This window comes from Tenrec ecaudatus, chromosome 12 (assembly GCF_050624435.1).
Source record: "Tenrec ecaudatus isolate mTenEca1 chromosome 12, mTenEca1.hap1, whole genome shotgun sequence".
Lineage (NCBI taxonomy): Eukaryota > Metazoa > Chordata > Mammalia > Afrosoricida > Tenrecidae > Tenrec > Tenrec ecaudatus.
The window spans coordinates 131,927,773-131,945,851 of NC_134541.1; the positions used below are offsets into that span (position 1 = coordinate 131,927,773).

General features: G+C 41.4%; 1 protein-coding gene across 3 annotated transcripts in view; it reads left to right on the forward strand.

Annotated features, from left to right (window-relative positions):
* The window catches only part of HORMAD2 (HORMA domain containing 2), a 63,931-nt gene that overhangs the window by 22,989 nt on the left and 22,863 nt on the right, over nucleotides 1-18,079 (forward strand). The window contains exons 9-12 of one of the 3 annotated variants that reach the window (XM_075564997.1): nucleotides 1,388-1,539; nucleotides 1,709-2,055; nucleotides 11,941-12,116; nucleotides 15,594-17,123. In XM_075564997.1, the coding sequence (XP_075421112.1) occupies nucleotides 1,388-1,539; nucleotides 1,709-2,055; nucleotides 11,941-12,072 (631 nt within the window). In that variant the 3' untranslated portion in view covers nucleotides 12,073-12,116; nucleotides 15,594-17,123. Of the gene's footprint in view, nucleotides 1-1,387; nucleotides 1,540-1,708; nucleotides 2,056-11,940; nucleotides 12,852-15,593; nucleotides 17,124-18,079 lie in introns of those variants that run through there. The other 2 variants (XM_075564996.1, XM_075564994.1) reach the window with 2 other exon arrangements.

Genomic DNA, 18,079 nt, shown 5'->3' on the forward strand with positions numbered 1-18,079 from the left:
CAGTGTGGACAAAGAAGAAACTTATAGATGATGTGTAATCAATGCAAGAAACGAGCAGTATTTACTTTTGAGAGATAGCTAGAAAAACCCATAGCTGGGAATTGATTTTATAGTTGGAGAGGTGTGGAAAGTTTATCTTACACACGAGCCACTTGACCAAATGATTTGACAGAGGTCATCCAGATAATTAGAAGAAGAGCTAATACTAGATGCCAAATTTCCTAATATTAAAGCTATTATATTTGCTATTACAGAATTTTCTTATTTGTAAATAAAAAAATCATATTCAAAATGCTTTATAGGAATTTGCTGCTTACACTTTGGGCTGCTAACTGAGATGTCAGCAACTTGAAACCACCAGTCACTTCAAGGGGGAAGGATTAGGCTTTTTTTTAGGGCTGTAAAGAGTTGCAGTCTTGGAAATCCAGAGAGGCAGTTCTACCCTGTCTTAATAGGGTCACCACGAGACAGAATTGACTTGATGGCAATGTTTTAAAAATATATAGCCTTCCAGGGGAAAAAAATCATATCATCATGTGAATGAGGGGGAGTGCGTGATGGGGACCCAGTGCCCATCTGTAGACAACTGGACATCCCTTGCAGAGGAGTAGTGGGGAGGAGATGAGTCACTCAGGGTTGAGTGTAGCAATAATGAAACTCAAAACCTTCCTCTAGTTCTTAAACACTTCCTCCCCCCCAACTATCATGATTCTAATTCTACCTTGCAAACCTGGTTAGACCAGAGGATGCACAGCGGTACAGTTGGGATCTGGAAACACAGGGAATCTAGGACAGATGAACCCCTCAGGACCAACGATGAGAGTGGTGATACCGGGAGGGAAGGGGCGTAGAAAGGGGGAACTGATCTCGGGAATCTACATATATAACCTCCCCTCTGGGGGATGGGCAACAGGAAAGTGGGTGAAGGGAGACGCCGGGCAGTGTAAGATAAGATAAAATAATAATTTATAAATTATTAAGGGTTCATGAGGGAGGGGGGAGCGGAGAGGGAGGGGGAGGGAAAAAGGAAAATGAGCTGATTCCAGGAACCCAAGTGGAAGGCGAATTTTGAGAATGATGAGAGCAATGAATGTATAAGGGTGCTTTACTCAATTGATGTATGTATAGATTGTGATAAGAGTTGTATGACCCCAATAAAATGATTTATAATAAAAATAGAATTAATCTGTAAAAAAAATATATATAGCCTTCCTATGCATGTTGGAAAAAGTGCAATGACGTCATTAGTTCACATTCTAAAAAAAAGCCCTGAAAATGTTCTGTTTAATTTATTTGTTACTTGACCATTTGGTCAAAATTTTTGGTCTTTTTAGAATATATTGTCAGTATCATATATGATTGAAAAGTATGCTATTTTTCTCTGTAGTTATAGCAGCAGTTCAAGAAGTGGAACAAAGAGTGGCAACATTAAGAAAGCCAGTATTCTACTGATCCGTAAATTGTATATACTTATGCAGAACCTTGGGCCTCTTCCTAATGATGTTATACTTACTATGAAACTTCACTACTATAATGATGGTAAGTGGAGATCTGTAATCAATTTTTTTATTGCTGGATGAATATTTTATATAAATTAGAGGGTATTTTAAGCATTTTAATGAGATGTCTATTGCTACTATCAAAGATTAATCTGAGTTTTTCTAATGAGATGCATTCTGTAATGCTTTCTACCTTTTTTGTTTTTCAGTGACCCCGAATAATTATCAACCTCCTGGTTTTAAAGAGGGTACAAACTCATCCTTACTGCTATTTGAGGGGGAGCCTGTCAACCTGCAAGTGGGATTGGTCTCCACTGGTTTTCACAGTATGAAAGTAAAAGTCACCACAGAGGCCACCAGAGTGCCTGATTTGGAGAACAGTCTCTTTCAGGAGCAAAAACCTACTGAGATTGTCAACCAAGGTTTAGACTGTGAGGAGGAGGAGGAGGAAGAAGGAGAGGAGGAGGAGGAGGAGGAGGAGGAGGTGGTGGAGGAAGAAGAGGAGGAGGAGGAAGAGGAGGAGGCAGCAGCAGCAGTGGAGAAAGGCAACAATCATGTAAGGCAAAGCTTATTGATCTCAATTGCTTTACTTTAATATGCATGACTTGTTTTGGCTCTTATACTGGTCATATCACAGTAACAAGGTCTAGTGGAGTATAAAAACAAACAAAACTAGCCCATGATATGAAGGAGTTTTGAGTTTAAGAAAGTGCTGCTTTCAGTGAGATGTTGTTGTTGTTACTGTGGAGTTGGTTCCAGCTCATGGAGACCCTGTGTACAACAACCAAATCCTGTCCAGGCCTGTGCCATCCTCACACTGATTGTCACCTAGCTTATTGAGAGTCTTCTTAGTTTTCCCTGCCCCTCTTCTTTACTAGGCAGTATGTCTGGCCTTTTCCAGGGACTGATCAAGAAGATAAATGTTGTTAAATAAAATTGTCTATGACTAGGGGGAAAATGACTTTCTAATAAATTAATTTTGTTAAAGGTACCCATAAATCTAGAAAATCTGAAAATTTTATTGGGGGCTCGTACAACTCATCACAATCCATACATCCATCCATTATGTCAAGCACATTTGTACATTTGTTACCATCATCATTCTCAAAACATTTGCTTTCTACTTAAGCCCTTGGTATCAGCTCCTCATTTTTCCCCCTCCTTCCCCCTCCCTCCCTCCCTCCCTCCCTCCCTCCCTCCCTCCCTCCCTCCCGAACCCTTGATAATTTATAAACTATTGCTTTTTTGTCTTGTCTTACACTGTCAGATGTCTCCCTTCACCCATTTTTCTGTTGTCCTTCCCCCAGGGAGGGTATTATATGTAGATCCTTGTAATTGGTTCCCCTTTTCTATTCCACCTTCCCTTCACTCTCCCAGTATCGCCACTCTCATCTCTGGTCCTGAGGGGTTCATCTATCCAGAATTGCCTGTGTTTCCAGTTCATATCTGTACCATTGTACATCCTCTGGTCTAGCCAGATTTGTAAGATAGAATTGGGATCATGATAGTGGGGGGGGGGGGGAAGCATTCAAGAACTAAAGGAAAAGTTGTATGTTTCATCGTTGCTACGCTGCACCCTGACTGGCGACCTGCGACCCTTTTGTAAGGGGATGTCCAGTTGCCTATGGATGGGCTTTGGGTCCCCAATCTGCACTTCCCCTCATTCACAATGATACGATTTTTTGTTCTTTGATGCCTCATACCTGATCCTATCGACACCTCATGATCACACAGGCTGGTATGCTTCTTCCATGTGGACTTTGTAGCTTCTCAGCTAAATGGTTGCTTGTTTATCTTCAAGTCTTTAAGACCCCAGATGCCATATCTTTTGATAGCTGGGCACCATCACAATTGCTTATGCACCCGCTTTGTCTTCAGCGATCATGTCAGGAAGGTGAGCATCATGGAATGTCAGTTTAATAGAACAAAGTGTTCTTGCATTGAGGGAGTACTTTACTAGTGGTCCAATGTCCATCTGCTACCTTAATAATAAACCCTTAAATATATGCACATAGATCTATTTCCCCATCATCATATATAAATATATTTACATATGTACATGCCTGTGTTTAGAGCTCTATAAATGTCCTTTGGCTCCTAGTTCTTTCCTCTATTTCCTTTTACTTTCCTCTTGTTCCGCTATCATGCTAAACCTTTATTTGGGTTTCAAGTAATTTCTCTGGGTTACATTGCCTTTGCTCAAAACCTATCAGGCCTCTTACACTCTCCTCACCACCGATTTTCGATCACTTTTTGTTCCCTTGTTCTGGGTTTGTTAACACCACTTCCTTTCCCCTACCTCCCATCTCTCATGCTCCCTCGGAACTATTGGTCCCCTTGTTTTCTACTCCAAATAGTTTATCCCGCCTATCTTATCTAGATAGACCTGCAGAGATAATATTATGCACAAAACAAGACAGAGTGGAAACAAAGCAACAAAAGAAAATAAAACAACAACAATAACAAACCAATGACAAAAAAAGAGAAAAGCCTGTAAATAGTTCAAGGTCTGTTTGTTGACCTTTAGGAGTGTTTTCCTGTTGAGTCTGATGGGGTGCCACGCCCTGACCCCCAAATCTATTTTTGGTATTCCCTCAGGATTTCCTTGCTCTGCTTCCCCTCCTGTTCTGTTGCACACCCTTAGTGTTTTGCCTTAGTATGGTGGGGTGAGATCGGGTGCAACTCCCACACTGTGTCTTCAGTGTTGTCCCCTGTAGGGCTACGAGTTAGTGAAGGAAGTCGTGTCTTGTAGTGGTGCTGGCCATATGGTCCTTTCTGTGCATTGACTGCTCTGAGCAGGGATATCGTCCTCTTGGCTTTGTGGGCCAGGATGTATGAAAGCTTTTTTTCTTTTTTTAAATAATACTGAAATTTTCAACTTTTAATTGTGATATATATATACACACATATATATGCTTAAAATGAACATTTTAACCATGTTTGCGTGTACAATTTGGCAGCATTAAATCCATCACAATGTTGTGTCAATATCACTATTATCTCTAGATTTTTTCTTTGATCATCTCAAACAGAAACTCTATACTTAATTTAAACAATAACTTCCTATTACCTCTTTCACCATGTTCTGTTAACCTCTATTCTGCTTTTTATCTTGATGAATTTGCCTCAGTACCTATATTGGACAGGGTTCTCTAGAGAGACAAACCAGATTGCTAGTAATTATATATAAATATATTTATAAAGATAGATATATAATTCAAGAAATAAACCGTTAAATTATATACAGATAGATAATATAAGAAATTAACAGTTAAATTATAAAGCAGTGAGACACTAGCAGTCCTTCAAAGCTTGAGAGCTGCCAGTTGCCAGTCCCCTTCTGTAGAGAGAGCTGGGCTATATATATCCAGACAGCAAACAGCAAGGCAGGTCCCCAACTGTTATCAACTGTCAGTCCCCAGCTCCAGAGATGAACATTCCAATTGTGTGGGCTTAAAGGGACCTCAACTTACAGTGACACAGTCCACAGGCTAGGCATCCCACAGGTAGTGTACCCCTTTAAACTGAGGCACAGAACAACCAAGGTGAGGCTCATTGAGCCATTTATCCATCTGCCCTTCAGTTAATCCTACTTGTGTTTATCGGCCAGGCTGGCACAATAAACTAGCAGTACCTTATATATAATTAGGATCATGCAATTTTTTTTCTTTGTGTCTGGCGTGTTTCACTTAACATAATGTTTTCAAAGTTCATCCATGTTCCAGCCTGGGTTTTTTTTTAACTTTTATTTGTGAAAGGGTATTAAATATCGTCAAATGTTTTTTATACATCAATTGAGGTTATCATGTGCCTTTTACATTTATTTTATTAGTACGGTACTTTACATTGGTTGATTTTATATGTTGAACCATCCTTGCATTCCTAGACTAAACCCCTTTTGTTTATCCCAGAAATGGTATATAGTCCTTTGGTCTCGATGCATAGTCCTTTTTATATACTGCTGGATTTGGTTTGTTAGTATTTTGCTGAGGTTTTTGAATCTGTATTCAGAAAGGATACTGGCCTGTGGTTTTTCCTTTTTCTGTGATGCTTTGTCTGGCTTTGTAATCACTAATAATGTTTGCCTCATAAAATAAGTTAGAAAGAATTCCATCTTTTTTGATATTGATTTGGGAGATTTTGAGGCATATTGGTATTGATTTGACTTTACATTTAGGAACAAGCAGCTCTAGAAGTATGTCAGCCATCTTCACCACCGTGACAGAGCAGAGGACTGGGAATGGTAGCTGGTTAGGGCATGTGGGTCACCTAGATTATTCTTTTGTAAAGCACTTATTCAGTTAACGTAAGCATCCAGTCAAGTACCAGAGTCCCAAAGTAGTTGATTCCAATTTCTTATTTTCATTTCAATTGTTGTTTTATTCCACCACCATTAACTTAAACTCAGTACCTCCTAAGGAACAACATTTTCCTTCAATCATGGTAACTGTTGGTTAAGTTTGGTTTCTTTTCTTTCTTATTTTAAAATTAATCAGGAATTAATACATATATCATTCCATAGTTCATCAAGCAGAATTGTACAATTGCTACCACCATCACTTTCCAAACATTCTCTTTTTCCTGGACTCCTTGACATCGTCTCTTTACCTCACCACTCCCTCCGTATCCCCCACTGCCTGAAGCCTTCATCTTACTTGCTGTCCCCATAAATTCATCAATCCAGGGTATCATATACTAAAAAAAGAGAATGACTTCAAGAGGGGATCTCAAATAATGACATAACTTCTCTGAGATATGCCCGAAGATGAACAGACAAAACCCAAACAAAACAATACAAACCCATCATACAGAAAATGTTGAAAACCAGATAGAGAGAGGTCACGGAGACCTATTTTCTAGGCAGTTCCAACTGTCATCCATCATCTGCACACCAGATTCTCACAGTTTAGGCTCTGATAATAATCCCTGCTTCGTCTTTGGATTACATGGATTCCAATCCTTTGGTGACTGATGATGGTGTGTTTCTTCCATGTGGACTTAATAGGCATTTCTCTTAGATGGATGATTGTTTGGAGACAAGCCTTTAAGACCCCAGATGCTATTTTATCTGATAGCCGGACACCATCTAATTTCTTCACCACACATTGCTAAAGCATCTGTGTCTTCTGTGTTCCCTTCTTGAGGGCAACTCTTGAGCAGGGCCATGAGGTAAGAACCTAATTGTTCTTAAGTTGGAGCTAGGATTTAGTTTAAAGCCCAAACCCATTCCTGGATCTATCTATATATATATATATATATTTAATGTTCTTTTAATTTATTATTACTTGGGAGTTAATATGCATGTCATATCATTCCTTAATTCAATCACGTCAAGCAGAATTATGCAGATACTTCCATAATCAGCTTCTAAACATACCTTTCTTCCTGGAGTCCTTGACATCATGTCCTTTCCACCCCTCCTCCAGCCCTGTAATACCCCAAAACCCCCTTCTACTTGCTACCCCTATAGGTTTATCAATCCTGAGTTTCATCTACCCAAAACCAGAAAAACATATATCACAACTCCAAGAGGGTAACCCCCCCCAATGACATAGCACCTCCAAGAGAATGACTGTCACAGGTTTGCAAGTATAATAACATAATTAAATACAGCCTATAGGGCATTGATGTAGAAAGATCTTAATTGTCTGCCTACTAGCAGTTCACTAATCTTGGTACAGCTGTCTTCTGCTTCCTCAGACACCATTTATTTTCCCACTCAAGTCCTCAGGTTACAAATGTGTTTGAGGCAGAGTCCGGTTCACCCAGTGGAGTTTAAAACTTGTTTTGCATGTGGACATCCAGTGTTCCCAGAACTGTTTGTTTAAAAGGCTTTCCTTTCCCCCATTAAATAGTCTTAGAACCCATGTCAAACATCACTTGGCCATGTATGTAAGGGATTATGTCTGGACACTTTATTCTTTTAGTAGATTATTGATATAAAATTCATATGTCTACACTTCCTTAGCTAAGTCGCTTTCAAATAGAGTTGTATATTCTTCATCACAATCAGTTGTAGTGTTCCCTCTCACATCCTGCATTCATTGTTTGCTCCCCATCCCCTGTCCCCAGTAAACCATTGCATCAGTTATTGTTTCCATGCATCCACTCCTGTGCTTCGTAAGCCGGAACCCTAACAGAAACAATAAAAACAAAACCAAAATGAACAGAAAGGAGAAAATAACGATAGTAATATAAAGATAAAATAAAGAGTAAGAAAGAAAATACCACCAGCAGTTTTAAAACGAGGATAGAAATTTCTGTTATGGAACAAGTGAGAAATATAGAAGCCTAGAACAAATTCAAGTTGGGTGAAGAGGGAGGTCAAATGCCAAGTATCATATTATACTATAGTTTGATACACCATAATCAAGTGTACAATAATCTCTGTCTGATAATAAAACCGTTTGAGTCCCTCGTCAGTGACCAGATGGCATCTCCCAGAGGCTTAATCTGACTAGATACTCTGCAGATTGATTTTGGGCTCCCACTGTTCTCCATTGCTTTCCACAAATTGTGTGCTCATGATTTAAGCTCTGATACTTTTCGTCATATTTGGATTTTGTTATCGTCATCTTTGGATAACAGGAGCTAGTGTGCTTCTTCCGTGGGGGCTTATTTGATACCTCACCTAGATGGCTGCTTGTTTAAATATAAGCTTTTAAGACCCCAGACACTAGACAATTGATAGCAGGGCACCATTTTCTTTCTGCACCACACTTTTGTCTTCAGTGGTCTCATCATGAAGGTAAGTATCGAGCAGGGCCAGGCTATAAGAACTCACTGTTCTTGGATTGGGGCTGGAATTAAATGAGAGCCCAGAATCCATCTGCTTATCCACAGGTTGTGAATGACTCTGGTTTACTTCAGCAGTCAAAATGGAAAAAGAAAAACCAACAAGAACAACAAAAATCAAACAATACCCCCCCGCCAAAAACAACAACAAACCCCAAAACATTGTTAATCACTTTCCGGGGCATAAGGCAATTGCATTGATAACATCAATACTTTATCCCATGATATAGAACTTGAGGTACTGTTGATTTGAGGAGTTTATGCGAATACAGTCCATTTATTAGTTGAAATCCACGAGTTGTTGCTTTGCACAGATTGATTTCTTAATTGAGTGAGCTCTGTTTACATTGAGCATGGGGATTGATGCTAGGGGAAAATTACCTGTAACATTCATTACAAGGGCAGATCCTACCTGTCATATTAATGCAAAGGAAGAATTGAGATAATAAGTATATATGGTGGTTTTGGGTCCCCTTCATTGGACTGCCTACTAAGCCAGGTGCCCTACTTATGGTCCAAAGACTGTCATTTCTACCTAGACTCTTTATTGTATTCCATTGCTCCACATATGGAGTTGATACCAACTCATAGTGACCCTATAGGACAGGGTTTCTGAGAATATAACTCTTTAAGGGAGTAGAAAGCCCCATCTTTCTGTTGTGGATTGGCTGGTGGTTTCAAGCTGCTGACCTTGCTGATCATAGCCCAACACATAACCACTGTGCCATTAGGGCTCCCACTTAGTTGGAAAGGGTGCTACAAAATCTTTTCAGGGTATATTTTAAGATTAGAGTAATTAATTAACTATTTTTGGCTATTATTACCATTTTTATTGTTTATTTACATAAGTCCATTAATTATTTATTTGGGGTCTACTTGAAGATGAATGTACTAGCTAACTTCTGAAGGTTCCTTCTAGATCTTTAATGATATATTAATAAGAATTGATGCATTTGCTTATGGTGTTGGCAAAGAATATTGAAAGTATATTGTGGACTGCTAGAAGAACAAACAAATCTGTCTTGGAAGTAGTGCAGCCAGAATTCACCTTAGAAGCACAGATAGTGAGACTCCCATATATTTTAGACTTTTTATCAGGAGAGACCAGTCCCTGAACTGCTAACTGCAAGGTCAGCTGTTTGAAGTCATCCTCAGTTCCACAGGAGAAATACCGTATATACTCGGATATAAACCGACCCGAGTATAAGCTGAGATACCTAATTATTACCTGGGAAATCAGAAAAACTGATTGACTCGAGAATACGACTAGGGTGGAAAATGCAGAAGCTATTGGTGAGTTTCAATAATCAAAACAAATGAAAATAAAATTACTAAAAATTGAGACATCAGTGGGGTAATGTATTTCAATATTTATTTTAAATAAAAACATAAATAAAAGGACAAGTCGTTTAACATTAGCAAACCAGCACAGTAAGTGGAAAATAGGTTCAACAGAAACAATATGGTGTCAACAATGATACCTTGAGAGTACGATTCCCTGAGTTCAATCAGCAACCAAGCTAAAATGTAAAGAGTTAAAATCCTTCAAAACTGGATTCCTCATCATCATCCGTATCCCAATGCAGAGCTTCAGCTGGTGTGAGGTCATCATAGATGCTGTCCTCACTGAGATCGCCGTCATCACCATCACTGCTGTCATTTTCATACAAAGCTCAGTCTCCACTGCCATCCATAACATTACTAATACTACATTTCTGGAAGGCACGTCGCACCATGTCTTCTGGAATGTCTTCCCATGCATCTCGACCCCACTTTGCTATTAACTCTATGTCAGGCTTCATGAGACTTCCTCCTTTTGTTAGTCGGGCTTGACCAGATGACATCCATTCATGCCACATCCTTTGCACACGGTCTTTAAAAGGCTTATTCAAAGATACACGTCATAGGACGGCTCTGATTGGTTAGATGTGAGTAAACAAACATTCAAAGCCCTGCAGTGTCAGCGGGGCTTTGAATGAACAGCGGAGAAACGGCAATCACTCGCGAGATAACGGGCGCTCATCATGTTACCTCGGGGGAGGGGCAGCGAGATGTTACACCTCGCTGGGGTACCACTGACCCGTGTATAAGCCAAACCCCAGTTTTTCAGCACATTTTTTGTGCTGAAAAAACTTGGCTTATACACGAGTATATACGGTAGGTGTTTTGCTCCAGCACAGCCTCACAGCCTTGGAAACCCACAGGGACAGTTCACTCTGTCTGTCTCAGAGGGTAACTATGAGTTGGAGTTGAGTTAAAGTTTAGTCTATTTTTGTCTTCGTCAGATGTGTCTTGTGTAGGCAACATATTGATGGGTCCTGTTTTCTTATTTATTCTGTTACTCTCTGTCTCTTGGCGGTTGTGTTCAATCCATTTAAATTAAATGTTATTATTACGACAGCTACTGTGTCAGTACATCTCATTGAGAGTTTTCCTCTTTTTTGCTGACTCTCTACTTTGCCAAGCATGATATCCTTCTCCAGGAATTTGTCCTTCTTGAGAACATGTCCAAAGTACATGAGACACTTCCAAAGAGCATTCTGGCTGTGCTTCTTCAAAGATAGACCTACTACTCCTTCTTGGACCATCCAAACCAAATCACACCAAACTCACTGCCATTGAGTCCGTGTCGGCTGATAGCTACAGGACAGGGTAGAACTGCCCCTGTGCCTGCCCCCAAACTGCAACTCTTTATGGAAATAGAAAACTCAGTCTTTGACAGTCAATGGCATATTCCATAGGTTCCCAAATTTATTTGGCCAATCACCCCCTTTTAAGAAAACAAATTGCTTAGCATTCCCCTGGCAGTTAAAAACGTTTGTACTATATTATCCAGGGTAAAGTATAGATTAAATGGCTTTTGCAGCCTGCTTGGATCACTCTAGCACCCCTCAGGGGGTGGTAGTACCCACTTTGGGAAACACTGGTACATTTGATGCTCTTCACCTTAGTCATTGTCCAGTTTTCACAAGCATATACGGTGATTAAAAATATCATTACTTGGGTCAGGCGCACCTTAGTCCTCAAAGGGATAGTTTTTGCTTCCAAACACTTTAAAGTGGTCTTTTTGTAGCAAATTTGTCTAATGAAGTACACCATTTAATTTTCTTTGCTTCCATGGGTGTTGATTGTGGATCCACATTAGTGAAATCTTTAACAAGGTTCATTATTTCTCTGTTTGTCATGATGTTGCTTATTGATCCAGTTGTGCAGATCTTGGCCCTTCCTAATTTGCTAATCTGAACATATGATAGAAAAAGCAAGGTTATATGTCTCTGCTAATTTTAATTGGGGCTTAAATTATATTTGTCTGTAATGCAGTTAATTTTCTAAATTGTTCCTAAACTTTCATTGCTCTTAGTTGGCCCCACAACCTGACAGCCTTTTCCTCAAGAGTCTCTAAATTCACCAGAGAAAGCCAAAAAGCTGTCCCTTAAGTTGGCTGTCTCCAGGGGCTCTGAGCTTCGAAATGTGGAATACCAGACTCGGAAACTGGCATCACAGTCTTTGTGTGAGGCCAGACCATGGCAAAGCAGGTTTGGATCCATTCTGCAGCTGCAGGGAGGGATGTGCAGTCTGCTTGTCTTGCATGTGCTATCTGTAGACACCACCTTCCATGCTGACTCGTGTCTGGTCATTCCCACAGACTCCACCAAAGGATGATGTGGGCATGCAGGAGAGCGCCAGGAAGAAGAGGAAAGTCAGTGAGCCGGTGAAACTCATCTTCCCCGACCGAAATGCCAGATGTCTTCACACCACTGGATCTTGCTCAAAGTAACTTGGTTTTACATCGAAACACGCACAAAGTGTCCTACTAGGAAAGTAAGTTCTTAGTGCCCAAATCGCTTTATGGATTCGTTGTTTAACTTGGTTAGTTAGTTTACCAAGCTCTAAATTACTGGGTAGGACATGGGCTCACTTTGCTGGAGGAAACAGTCACAAGAGCTGCCCTGAGCTATTACTTGGAGGCTAAGTTACAGGAGACGCCTTTGGCATTTATAAAAGAACCTTAGCAGCGCTTTTAAAAAGAAAGGCGAAAAGGCAAGAAAGATCTCTTTTTGTGTGATTAAGCTCCCCAACGATTTAGACGACTGTTCAGTGTTTTAATTTGTTGTGGTTGTCGTTGGGATTCTTTTATAGCTTTGTTAGCACTCCCACAGAATTGCCTAGGATGTGTGTACTGATCCAGATCTGGTTTTGGTTTTAACTTCCATCACAAGGTTGATTAGCTACGTGTGTTGGACCAAAACATACTCTTTTTGTAAATTTCCTCAACTCTGGCCCCAACCCCTGTTTGAGGATACTTAGAGAAATGGTGCAGACTACAATACAGGACACTTCTTGAGGCTGATACTGGATGCTTCCCAACAAACGCTTCAGTTATCAGTCTCCTCCTTATACCAGAATTTTGGTAGACTTAATGATTAGTATTAGATTATTGCTTTATGGTTTATATAACATGGAATTTAATAATTCAAATAGATAGGACTATGACAAAGTATATTAATGATGTGTACTTTATAGCTAAATAAAGCAAAAATTCAAGGTCTTTTTTTGCTCCATTTTTTTCCTAACTAAAAACTAGCCTAAACTAAAAAGAGTTTGTTTACTTAGATCCGTTTCTCAAATGTAGTGTGGACATTAGCACCATAGTGCTTGTTAAAGTGCAGATTACTAGGTCTGCCTCATTTCTACTACAACACAATCTTAGCAGATGCAACCCTGAGGAAAACTCCCTGATTTTTTTGGGGGGGTAGGGGGTAGGGGGCGGGGAGGGTCTCCTACAACTCTTATAACAATCCATATGTCAACTGTATCAAGCAAATTTGTATATATGTTGCCATCATTATTTTCTAAACATTTACATTCTATTTGAGCCCTTGGTATCAGCTCCTCTTTTTACCCTCCACCCTTATGACCCCTTGATAAATTATAAATTATTTTCATATCTTACACTGACCGCTGTCTCCCTCCGCAGTTTCTTCCCCCCACCTCACTTCACCTTCCCCCACCCCTTCTGGTATCGCTGTTCCTGAGGGGTTTATCTGAACTGGATTCCGTGTGTCTTGAACTCTTATCTGTACCTGTGTATATACTTTGGCCTACCCCACAGTGAAAGGCAGGATTGGGGTCATGACAATGGGGGGTGGGGAAGCCTTAAGGAACCAAAAGAGTATTGTGTGTTTCATTGGTGCTATACTGCACTCTGATTGGCTCATTCCTTCCTTATGACCCTTCTGTGAAGTGATGTCTCATTGTCTACAGATGGGTTTTAGTTTTGTTTGTTTTGGGTCTTCTGATGCCTGTTACCTTAGCCCTTCAACACCTCATGATTTCACAGGCTGGTGTGCTTCTTCAGTGTGGACTTGTTGCTTCTCTGCTCATGACCGCTTGTTTACTTTCAAGACCCCAGATGCCATATCTTTTGATAACTGGTTACCATCAGCTTTATTTACTACATTTGCTGTGTACCCATTTTGTTTTCAGTCATTGTGCTGGGAGGGTGAGCATCATAGAATGCCAGGTTGTTAGAATAAAGTGTTCTTGCGTTGAGACTGGGCCTGAGCAGAGGCCCAAAGTTCATCTACTACCTTAGTGTATTGCCATATAAATATATGTCCATAGGCCAATATCTCTATTTTTATGAATTAATGTATTTACATAAGTGCACACCTATGTTTATACCTCTTTTCATACCTTTGCTTTCAGATCTTTCCTCTGTTTCATTTTACCTTCCTTCTTTCCCACCCTCACACTCACCCGTCTTCTGCCACTAAGTAATTCCTCTCAGCTAGATAGCTGTTGCTCCAACAGCTGTCCTCCTCATTGTTGATTTTAATTCCCTAGTTGTTTCCCTGTCTATGGTGCTGTTTGCTCACAGCTCCCTTCCCCCACTTCTTCCTCCCCGTAAGTCCCTCCAGTACCTTCAATCTCATTGCTTTCTCCTTGGGCTTGCTTCCCATGCCTATCTTATATACTGTTTCCCCGAAAATAAGACAGTGTCTCATATTAATTTTTGAGCCCAAGGATGTGCTAGATCTTATTTTCAGGGGATGCCTTATTTTTTCATGAAGAAGAATACGGTACACATTTATTGTTTTATTAAAAGAGACCTAGCACTTCCTGTCTGTTCCGGCTGCACTGGGGCCAACAGTGAGCTTCGTGGCGGTGCCCACCGCTATGGTCCAGAGTTAACGGTAGCTTTTGGGCGGGGGGGGCCTTATTTTTGGGGAGGTCTTATTTTTTGGGGGGGATGCCTTATATTTCAGCGAGAGGCAAAACTGTAAGTAGGTCTTATTTTCAGTGGATATCTTACTTTTGGGGAAACAGGGTAGGTAGGCAAACGAATAATAATGTAGACAATACAAAAAGAAAACAAAAAATTCAATAAAAAGAGAAAAAGAAACAGAAAAAAAAAACTTAGCAAAAAACCCTCAAAACAACCAACAACCCCAAATCCCCAAACCCTAAAAAGCATAGATAATCCCAGATCTGCCTGCTGACCTTTATGACTTTCTCCACTGGTCCTGGGGGGCTTCCAGGAACTGCCCCTCCTAGCCTGAAGTCTATTTTGGCAGTTCCTCAGGGGCTTTGTAGCTTTGCTTGGCTCCCATTGCTGATCTGTTCTGTTCCCTTCGTGGTTCGCTCGACTGTGGACTCCCTGATTCCTGTGCACATCAAAAACCTCTGACCTAGGTGAAGAGGAGACTCTTTGGTGCCTAACAGAGGCTAGCCAGTAGAAGGCTGTGTTTGATACCAATAGAGGAAAGATGTGAGGAAGCTGGCCTTTTCACCTTTCCCTTCAGTATCTGACAGTGTGTCCATGCTATGCACAGTTTTTAGTGGCTGCTTCCTCCAAAGTGGGCAGCTGAGTCCTTCTCCATAGTCGGTTCTTAATCTGAAAGTCCCGTTGAAGCCTGTTCATTTTGGGTGACCCTGTTGGCATTTGAAATACCAGTGACACAGCTTGCAGCATCACAGCAACACTGAAGCCACCACAGTGCAGCACACTGACAGACAAGGAGGGCGAGACATGGATGTTGGCCACATTGTTAGGAGAGACCAGTCTCTGGAGCAGGACATCAGAAGCAGTGACAAAGAGTCAGACCCTCGACAAGATGGATTGACGCTGTGACTGCAACAATGAGCTCACATATGGGAACAATCGGGAGGCTGGTGCAGCGTTTCCTTCTATGAGTTGAACCAATTTGATGGCACCCAACAGCAACACCATGTAATATATTAGATACGTAATGATTATACTAATGGAAGAGAAACTCATCAACCTGTGATTTACAGGTGGCACACCTTGCTTGCTGAAAGGGACCAGAACTTGAAGCACTTGCTGATGAAGATCAAAGTATAGATTAAACCTCAATGCAAAGAAAGAAAACAAAATCCTTAAAACTGAACCAGTAAGCAGCATCATGATAAACAGAAAAAAATATTAATGGAACCACCATTAATGCCCATGGAGGTACCGGTCTTGGTTTTATTTCTTCAGCAAATCTACTCCAAAGACCTCTTTACATTGCTCAAAAGTAAAGATGCCAGCTTGAAGACTCATGTGCCTGACCTAAGCCATGGCATTTTCTGTCGCCTCGTAGGCATGTGAGAAGTGAACAATGAGTAAGGAAGAGTGGAGAACTGATGCTTTTATATTAGGGTGTTGGTGAAGAATACTGACCAGACCAGGGAATGTCTGAAGAACAAAGAAATTTGTTGCACAAGTACAGCCAGAACGCTTTTTAGAAGCAGGATGGTGAGACTGTTTCACATACTTTCGTCATTTCTCTGGAACCCAGGCCCCAGAGAAAGGACATGATGCTGGTCAATAAAAAGAGCAAGACCTTCAACAAGATGGAGTGATGCAGTGGTTGCAGCAATAGGCTTAAACATTAGAAAGATTGTGAGGCTATTGAAGGACAGGACAGTGTTTCATTTTCTTGAATAGGGTCACTGAGTTGGAACCGATTTCATAACCCTTAAGAAACAAAATAAGTATGATTATTATTACACATATTATTACATAGTATTTATTATGTAATACTATTATGCTATGTATCTGATTTTCATTATCGGAAAGAAGCAGTAAAACTCTTTATACATAAGCATTGAAACCAAATCATCCACCCTTGAGGCAGGGAATTGACAAACTATGTTTTGCAGATGCCCAGAGTTAACTTTTGTATTCCAATTTAGCATCTCACCTGGCAGAAACTGAGCCACGCACTCCAGAGCTCACTGAAACCCCTAACAACCCTCTCTGGGACTGGGGAAGTAGCTCGCACCCACACTTTCATCTTGCCTAGAAGCTGGTGTAATTAGGACCAATTATTCAACCAGAAAAACAGCTCCTTCTCTGGGGAGAGTAAATGCTAGAGAGAGAGGCAAGGACCATCTGAAAAAGAATGACATCAGGCCACAGGTGAGAGAAGTTTGGGGATACATTTTGAACACATTAGAGAGAATTAAAACTTGGAAATGGCAAGAGGGAAGTCAGGTTGGGGCTGTAATGAGGCAGCCTCCACCTGAGGGTTCTTTTTGTCTGTCTAATTAAACAATGGCAGGAATGGCTAGAGTGTTTTCTCATACTGAGAAACCTCTCCCCTCGCCCCAGACTGCTTCTCTACCCCTCGTTGACCATTTCCCATCCCTTTCTCCACTGTGTGGTCTGCTCTCTCGTCCGCAGGCAAGGCCGGCATCTACAGTAGTCACCTGCCCTCTCGTCCACAGGCAAGGCCGGCATCTACAGTAGTCGCCTGCCCTCTCGTCCGCAGGCAAGGCCGGCATCTACAGTAGTCGCCTGCCCTCTCGTCCGCAGGCAAGGCCGGCATCTACAGTAGTCGCCTGCCCTCTCGTCCGCAGGCAAGGCCGGCATCTACAGTAGCCGCCTGCCCTCTCGTCCGCAGGCAAGGCCGGCATCTACAGTAGTCGCCTGCTCTCTCGTCCGCAGGCAAGGCCGGCATCTACAGTAGTCGCCTGCCCTCTCGTCTGCAGGCAAGGCCGGCATCTACAGTAGCCGCAGGTCACATAGACTTTCGTGTATTCTTTTCACCCTCAGTGGTCCTTTGGAAGCTCTTTCGTGATCAGGGACCTGGTTGCTGTGGCACCATAATCCAGTCATCAGTTGTTCTTCAGCCTTCCTATTCAGTGTACAGCTTTCACGTGCGAAAATACTATGGCTTGTGTCAAAGACATCTTAGTTCTCAAAGTGACATCCTTGTTCTTTATCGCATTAAAGAGGTCTTGCGCAGATTTGCCCAGTGCAATTAGTGGTTGATCTCTCAACTGTTGCTTCTGTGAACCTTGATTATGGAGCCAGGCAAGACGGAATTCTTGACCATTTCAATATTCTCTCCATCTATCTTGATGATATCTATTGGAAGATTGTGGTTTTCTTCACATTGAATTATAATCCATACTGAAAGTTGTGGTTTTGTTAGGTAGCTAGGGCAGGGTTGCCGCTCCATTCCTGCTCAAGGCCCCCTACAGGAGGTTGGGAAGAAAAATCAGGTGAGCATTAGCCACACGTGAAGACTTTAACTGAGCATTCTCAAAGTCAGGCCCCAAGCCAGATGGGCGTTACACCTGGGTGGCCCAGGCTCATGATCCCATCCAAGAGGGCTTAATTCAGCCAATGAGGTTAACCCTGGCAGCTCAGGGCCTGCTCGGGCCTATTTGGGGCCCCCAGCCTCTCTTCTCACGTAAGCTCTTGGACACCCGCTCCTGGTAGTGGTAGGTCCGAGAGGATTTCCTTCTCCCCTCTTACCCTCCTCCTATGC